The sequence below is a fragment of the Pseudoliparis swirei genome, chromosome 3 (genome assembly GCF_029220125.1).
Source record: "Pseudoliparis swirei isolate HS2019 ecotype Mariana Trench chromosome 3, NWPU_hadal_v1, whole genome shotgun sequence".
Taxonomy (NCBI): Eukaryota; Metazoa; Chordata; class Actinopteri; order Perciformes; family Liparidae; genus Pseudoliparis; species Pseudoliparis swirei.
In genome coordinates, this window is record NC_079390.1 from 24,265,819 (window position 1) to 24,274,717 (window position 8,899).

At 42.7% G+C, this 8,899-nt stretch overlaps 1 protein-coding gene across 1 annotated transcript in view; it reads left to right on the forward strand.

Moving 5' to 3' along the window:
• The first annotated feature begins 1,702 nt into the window (after positions 1-1,702).
• Positions 1,703-8,899, forward strand: part of ppm1e (protein phosphatase, Mg2+/Mn2+ dependent, 1E) — a 21,144-nt gene continuing 13,947 nt past the window's right edge. The window contains exons 1-2 of the mRNA XM_056411641.1: positions 1,703-2,017; positions 2,129-2,363. Of these exons, the coding sequence (XP_056267616.1) occupies positions 2,179-2,363 (185 nt within the window). The 5' untranslated portion in view covers positions 1,703-2,017; positions 2,129-2,178. The remainder of the gene's footprint in view (positions 2,018-2,128; positions 2,364-8,899) is intronic.

The following is an 8,899-nucleotide window of genomic DNA, read 5'->3' on the forward strand; positions in this document are numbered from 1 at the left end:
GACGCAGCTCCTGGAGAAGCTGCAAGCGGCTACGGATAATATAATATGTAATATTTATATTATGAACCCAGACTCGAGGGCTTGATGGTCCGACGTGTGTGGGACTTCCTCAACAGAACAAAGAGTGTGTATTTCTTCCGTGGTGGACGGTGGTAACGAACTGTTATGCCACGATAAGCCACGCCCCCTCTCCGGCGCTTCTAGCGCGAGTGACGAAAACCTGACAAATAGTCCGGGGACTGAACTCACGCGAGTACATTTAGTAAAGCAACGCAAGGGTTCGCCTCTCCTCTGGCTGAACGCAGCATGAAGGAGCGTGAACAGACCGCAGTCCGCTGCAAAAAAAATGACCTTCAAAATAAAAGCACAAGATTTTTTTTCCTTCCTTTTTTAAGAAAAGGCATCATATTTATTTCATGCCGTCGCGGGCCACATAAAATGACGTGGCGGGCCACATTTGGCCCGCGGGCCATGAGTTTGACACGTGTGTCATAGAGGGAAGGAAAAGGCTCGGACATGTGAAGATGTTCCAGACGTGGTTCACCGGACAAATACAGCCGGCCGACTTGCACTTGTGTGTTCGAGAGCCGTTTTAAACCATCTCGCTCTTCATCAGTTATTCAACAGCTCCTATGCTGCAGCTAAAAGCCTGTGAGACTGCAGGTCACATAATCAGTTACTATATACAGGACTGTCTCAGAAAATTAGAATATTGTGATGAAGTTCTTTATTTTCTGTAATGCAATTAAAAAAACAAAAATGTCATGCATTCTGGATTCATTACAAATCAACTGAAATATTGCAAGCCTTTTATTCTGATTTATTGCTGATTATGGCTTACAGCTTAAGAAAACTCAAATATCCTATCTCTAAATATTAGAATATCATGAAAAAGTATACTAGTAGGGTATTAAACAAATCACTTGAATTGTCTAATTAACTCGAAACACCTGCAAGGGTTTCCTGAGCCTTGACAAACACTCAGCTGTTATAAATCTTTTTTTTTACTTGGTCTGAGGAAATATTAAAATTTTATGAGATAGGATTTTAGAGTTTTCTTAAGCTGTAAGCCATAATCAGCAATATTAAAAGAATAAAAGGCTTGCAATATTTCAGTTGATTTGTAATGAATCCAGAATGCATGACATTTTTGTTTTTTTAATTGCATTACAGAAAATAAAGAACTTTATCACAATATTCTAATTTTCTGAGACAGTCCTGTATATCTCCCCGTATTCATTTGTTAAAATCCAGACCATAACAGGAAGAATTTATCTGAGGTGTGCCAACATATAATTAATTTATCTTAAAACATGCTGAGTTCAAGATGTCTTTAATATTAAATTAGTATATCAAACTAGAAGATATGTTGACGAGTCATAATTTAAAAAGAAATAATTAGATTTTTACAACTGTACCATTTTTTAAATCCCAGATACTTCAAATGAGATTCTCCATATATCTCTATATACATATGTATAATGTATATATATAAATTATTTTATATTTTAATATACATATTAATTTTATTTATAATTAATATGTATATATATTATATATATATATATATATATATTTAGAATAATTCTACTAATTTCATTGACTAATAGTAATTACATTATGTCCTGTTGCATTTAATTTATATACATTTTAAATAAAGCTTAATGTTTTATATTTTGGGCATATTTTTCTAAATGTGACACGTGATGAAATAATTAAAAAAAATGTTCCTCTGACGTCACAAACAGACCTCCTGACGCGCCTCTCAGACGTCAGGAGGGAGAGGTACGTGCGCGTTCCCGACCCGCATGTAAACCCTCGTCCCTCTGACGTCACCGCCGTCTGACGATCATCCGAAATCCCCGATGCGGCGGTGCGCGCTCCCGCGCCGCTCTGAATGGGGGTCTGGGTCCAGCTCGTGACAGCGAACCCGGTCCAGCAGTGAAACCCGGAGTCCGCGCATCCAGTCAGGTGTCCGCCCCCCTCCGCTGCACCGGCACCGTGCACGTTCATTCAGGTAGTGCGCTCGTGCACAGGCAGTCTCAACTAGTTCGGTCCAGAGTACCGACTCTCCTCTCTCTCTCTTTTCTCTCGTGCGCGTGTTCTTCCTCTCTCCGCCGCCGGGAAGTTAGAAGTGCACCGACGGGCGCAGCTGTCTCCGTGTGCCCGGGATGAGCGATGATGGCCGGCTCTACAGCAGAGGAGAAAACCTTCCGACGGTTCCTGGAGCTCTTTCTCCGGGAGATGAGGACGCCTCTGCAGGAGAGCGACCCGCCGCCGATGCGCCCATTGTCGGACCTGCTGGCGGACGACGAGGTGGAGGGGGAGTGCCTGGACCTGTGTCTGCAGCACCTCTACAAATAGTTAAGTGAACACCTGTTTTTATCTCGTTTAACGGCCGCGGCGCGCGCGTCGTGTTGGTGCGTAACGCGGCTCACGGTGCGCGCCGTGCCCGCGGAGCGCGGTGACCCGACCGGGTCCGCGCGGAGAGGTGAGCCGGGGTGCGCCACCGAGTCAGAGACACGACGAGCCTTAAAGATGAGGCTCAAGTGTGTGTGTGTGTGTGTGTGTGTGTGTGTGTGTGTGTGTGTGTGTGTGTGTGTGTGTGTGTGTGTGTGTGTGTGTGTGTGTGTGTGTGTGTGTGTGTGTGTGTGTGTGTGTGTGTGTGTGTGTGTGTGTGCGTGCGTGTGTGTGTGTGTGTGTGTGTGTGGTGTCATAAGGTCATCGTAATGTCATCATAATAATAAGAGTGCGTGCGCAGCGGCTCCTTATTTAAAGTACGCAGCAGCGATGGAGGTGAAACACAAAAGGTGAACCCCAGTTTGTCTTTGCGTAACAGCCCGACGTCACGATGGTGTAGGAGGAGGAGGAGGAGGAGGAGGAGGAGGAGGAGGAGGAGGAGGAGGAGGAGGAGGAGGAGGAGCGTGTCTTCGTGCGGGCTATAAATAACCCTCGACCGGCTTCACGTTATTAGCCTCGCGACACGGACCGGAGCCAGCTTGTTGGTTCACGATATATTATATAAATACATATAAACATATATAAATACATATAAACATATATACATACATATAAAAACATATATAAATATATAGACATACATATAAATACATATAAATATATCTAAATACATATAAATATATCTAAATACATTTAAACATATAAATATATATACATCCATATAAATACATATAAATATATATAAATTCATATAAACATATATAAATATATATACATACATATAAATACATATATACATATATATAAATACATATAAACATATATAAATATATATATATACATATAAATATATATAAATTCATATAAATATATATACATATAAACATATATAAATACATATACATATATATATAAATACATATTAATACATATATAAATACATATAAATATATATTAATACATATTAATACATATAAATATATATATTATATATATGTATATATCTATAATACACAAAAGCTAATTGAGAACAAGGCGTTAATCTATTCAGAATCTTCTGTTTTAAGATGTGATAACTTAGCCAGAGTTGGGGGAGGAGAGAGAGACGAAGAGAGAGGCACACACACACACACACAGAGAGATGGAGAGAGAGAGAGACACACACACACACATCTCTCTCTCTCTGTGTGTGAGAGAGATGCCTGGCCTGGTTTTTTAAAACCAAAATAGGTGCAGAAACTGTGCTGAGAGGAACTAGGTAGAAGGACTCATGTAGGGCACCAAGTGGGCGAGGGGGGGGGGGGCAGGAGAGGGGGAGAGGGGGGGGGGGGCACTGCGCACGTGCAGGAATTGAAATGTATTTTTTAAACACATTTCTCAACGCTCAGTTCTCATGAGCAACTAGACAGAAAAGATCAGAGCTGCTGACTGGAGGAGGAGGAGCCACGAGAAGCTCCGCCCACTGAGCACCATTATACATATATATATATATATATATATATATATATATATATATTCAGACACACACATATAAGGTCATATAAGGTTACACCTCAGGTGTTTCTGTCAGACAGACAGACAGACTATCTATATAGATATATAGATATAGATGTATATCTATATATATATATGTATAGATGTACAGGACTGTCTCAGAAAATTAGAATATTGTGATAAAGTTCTTTATTTTCTGTAATGCAATTAAAAAAACAAAAATGTCATGCATTCTGGATTCATTACAAATCAACTGAAATATTGCAAGCCTTTTATTCTTTTAATATTGCTGATTATGGCTTACAGCTTAAGAAAACTCTAAAATCCTATCTCATAAAATTTTAATATTTCCTCAGACCAAGTAAAAAAAAAGATTTATAACAGCTGAGTGTTTGTCAAGGCTCAGGAAACCCTTGCAGGTGTTTCGAGTTAATTAGACAATTCAAGTGATTTGTTTAATACCCTACTAGTATACTTTTTCATGATATTCTAATATTTAGAGATAGGATATTTGAGTTTTCTTAAGCTGTAAGCCATAATCAGCAATATTAAAAGAATAAAAGGCTTGCAATATTTCAGTTGATTTGTAATGAATCCAGAATGCATGACATTTTTGTTTTTTGAATTGCATTACAGAAAATAAAGAACTTCATCACAATATTCTAATTTTCTGAGACAGTCCTGTATATATCGACAGCGGGTAGATGGCGGCGCGGTGAAGCCGCCGTTCGGCGGCGAGCGTCCGACCCTTCTTTTACATTCCGTGCATCAGTTGCCACGGCAACATCCCGGCATAACGATGGTGTTTTCTGCGTGTTTGAAGGCCGCGGGTGACGCTTGATAGCAGCGCAGCAGCAGCAGCAGACAGCGCTGCTGGCCTGCTGCCCGGGGACCTTTGAGCAAACACGGAAAGATGTATCTGTTCGGCTTATTAGAAATAAACTTATTTATGGTTATTAGTAAATAGTAATCATGTCTTCCTACTAACTCCTTTTTGAGCTTTTAATAGTTCAGTACGAGAGAACAACAGTAGGAAGAGCTTCATTAGTACACCGGTGATCATAATATAAAGTATATAATGTATTTAAAGTATATAATGTATACCAGTGGCGGTGCGTCCATAGGGGCCGCTAGGGCGCCGCCCCTCTTAAAATTTTGAGATGAAAAAAAAAAAAAAAAATCTGTTAAAAAACATTATATGCCAAATCATTTAAATAGTAAATATACCGTGTTGACGCGCTAAATGTGTGTGGGAGACCGTCAGCCTGTCAACAACCACTTAAGTTAATGTGAAAAAATATAATATATCGCCACTCATCCTCACGGAGAGAAGCCCCTCCCCTTTTTCGGGACACCGGCCCAATGTGTGTGTGCGGCAGCGAGTAAACATTTCAGTCGTTTCGGCAAGGACGGCTTCTCATTGGCGGATGAAACGTAAATCTTGGGGCACAAAAATGTGCGCTCTGGCCAATGACATTGTTTTATTATTTCACGTGATTGGACTATTCGGCAGATCAGAGACGTATCGTTCCCTCAGCCAGAGAGCTCCACGGAGCTACGGGAGCAGGTAGCTAACGGAGCTGGTCAGCTGGAGGCTCAGTGAGTAATGCGCTGTTTAGTTTCCCCTGTCTGTTGTTCCAAAGTCCTGGGACTGAAACTCTCTGGACTACAACGGGGTGAGGGATCTAAAGAGCTGCAGACAAGTGGAAAGCACGAATCTTGCCGCAGTTATCTAGCTAAGAGCATGAAGCTAACTCGCTAACAGCCTGAAGCTAACCCTGTTTGCAGAGCAGCAGAAGGAGACCGAACTGGCATCGAAAACACAACGAAGAAGTTCTGAAAAACAGACACATTCCCTCCAGAATAATGAAACAGGCTGGTTACAGACATGATGACTTTAACCAGAGAGTTATGGAGAAGTTTGCCAACTTTAAAGAGAGGAGCTACTTGTCTTTACAGTAGTGGCTCTGCTCTGTCACCCAATGTAACATGTGATCTCTCTGACTCTATTCTGCTCTGAACCTCTTTCATGTGAGGGTGACACTCTTTTATTTTGCAAACCTCTGAAACCCAACCCCATGTTCCTTAAAGCTGCTCTGAACCTCTCATGCCCAAAGTCACAGTGTGTTGATAGTTGTTTTTGGACAGTGTTGAGCACGCTGTGTTCTTTAAATAAAGCTTTGTTTTTACAATATTCTACTCAAAACCTCTTTTCTTCTCATTGTTGAGTGATATTTAAACTGCGCCCCCCCCCAAAAAAAATTCACCAGCCGCCACTGATGTATACAAAGAATATAAAGTATATAAAGTATATAAAGTATATAAAGTATATAAAGCGGTGATGTCATCACAAAACACGGTGGGGAGAAAACGACGAGGTCATGACGTCAGATCGGGGGAAAACCTGCAGACACGATGTGAGTGTGAGTGTGAGTTTGTGTGTGTGTGTGTGAGTGTGTGTGTGAGTGAGTGTGTGTGTGAGTGAGTGTGTGAGTGTGTGTGTGAGTGTGAGTTTGTGTGTGTGTGAGTGAGTCTGTGTGTGAGTGAGTGTGTGTGTGAGTGAGTGTTTGTGTGTGTGTATATTTGTGTGTGTGTGTGTGTATTTGTGTGTGTGTATTTGTGTGTGTGTGTGTGTACTTGTGTGTGTGTGTGTATGTGTGTGTGTGTGTGTGTGTGTGTCACAAAAACTACGGCAGTTAGGATTTAATCTTTTTGTTTCAGGCAGCTGGGAGTCACATCTGAACAGAAGACGATGCAGTCGACTCTCTTTGAACACTGTGATCTGTGTGCGTGCATCTGTCTGTGTGTGTGTGTGTGTGTGTGTGTGTGTGTGTTTGTGTGTGTGTTTGCGTTTTCAATTGTGAAATCACGTTGCTTCAGTGTAATCGACATCTATGTAGTAGGATGGGGGGGCGGGGTTTGTATTCACTTGAATCTCTCTGCATTCTCTCTCCTGACCACCAGGGGGCGACTCCTCTGGTTGTATAGAAGTCTATGCTTCATGTGTTAAAGCTGCATTCTCTCTCCTGACCACCAGGGGGCGACTCCTCTGGTTGTATAGAAGTATATGCTTCATGTGTTGAAGCTGCATTCTCTCTCCTGACCACCAGGGGGCGACTCCTCTGGTTGTATAGAAGTCTATGCTTCATGTGTTGAAGCTGCATTCTCTCTCCTGACCACCAGGGGGCGACTCCTCTGGTTGTATAGAAGTCTATGCGTCATGTGTTGAAGCTGCATTCTCTCTCCTGACCACCAGGGGCGACTCTTCTGGTTGTATAGAAGTCAGAAGCGATATGAAGCTCAGCATCTCGTGGCATGACGACAGAATCAAATCGTACACTTGGAGGCGTTCCCCGAGAGGTCGGACGTGAGGTCACATGACCTCGACCCTTGAGTCTCTTTAGCTCGGTGATTAAACTAAAACCATGACATACTCTTACAAATAAAAGGTTCTCACTAAACCTGTACAGGGTTCCTCTTTTATGGAACCAGCTTCCAATTTCAGTCCGGGAGGCAGACACAGTCACCTCGTTTAAGAGTAGACTTAAGACCTTCCTCTTTGACAGAGCTTATAGTTAGGGCTGAATCAGGTTTGCCCTGGTCCAGCCCCTTGATATGCTGCTATAGGCTTATAGCTGCCGGGGGACGTTTTAGGATGCACTGAGTACCTATCTCCTCTTTTTTCTCTCCTTAAGGATGAATTTTCATCTCTCAATCACACGTTACTAACTCTGCTTTCTCCCCGGAAGTCCTTTTGACTTTACGTCTCATGGGGTCATCGGACCCTATGAGACATAGATCCCATCTGCCTGATGGATCGTCTGGGTCGTGGAATTCCTGCTCATGACTACGCCACTGTCCTGTTGAGACTCCGCCCTCCTCCTCCCCACCGCCATCTGCCTGATGGATCGTGGAGGTCTCCATCGTGGAATATGCCTACTATGAACTATTCATACACTCTGTCATATTCATTGAATGTATTTTAACTCTAAATCTGTCCTTCTGTACACATTACATCTATTGCATCTGTCCATCCTAGGAGAGGGATCCTCCTCTGTTGCTCTCCTCCAGGTTTCTTCCCTTTTTTTCCCCCTGAAGGGTTATTTGGGAGTTTTTCCTGGTCCGATGTGAAGTTTTGGGGCAGGGATGTCTATGTGTACAGATTGTAAAGCACTCCGAGACAAATTTGTAATTTGTGAAATTGGGCTATACAAATAAACTGAATTGAATTGAATTCAAGTGGGGTTCTCCAGAGAACCTTGTAATACCCCAGAGAACTCATCAGGGTTCCATCAATACTTCTAGAACCCCCCAGGGTTTCATCTAGAATCATAAGAGTGGAAACTTGAAGAACTCTGTCTTCAAGAAGGAAGTGGTCTCCAAGAGGAACCCTTGAGCCCTCAGACCCTCCAGAACCCTGGTGGAACCCTTTGTTCCTTAACCTTCACGTCGTCTTCCACGTCTTCAGTGAGGCTTTGGCCCCTAAATCCAGACCACGATATTTAATGCTTCCTTCAGACAAGTCTCAACGCCTCTTAAAGGGCCGGAGACGATAAGTACCGTAATCACGCCCTCGGTAGTCGGCAGAGCGTTTGAGCTCCTGAGAGATCTCGAGGGTTTCATTGTTCTCCGCTGAAGGTCTTCCTGGAACAAGTGGCCCATTAACGCTCCGATGGGGGAGGGTTCCCTACGTGGGACTCATGTGGCCCTCAACAGACTGACCAGAGGCATCATATTTAGTCCTTTACTCTACAAGGTACCTTCAAGGTGATGGGTGGTCACAAAACTCATGGTTCTGGATCTGGATCCCGGTTCAAGGGTCCCGGATCCCCGACCGTCTGGAGCTGGTTGAGTTAAGCTCCGCCCCTAAACGACGTCGCTCTTTATTCTGTCGATTAAATAAAAGAAAATAATTATGGAAAAATTAAGTCGTGAAACGTGTCGG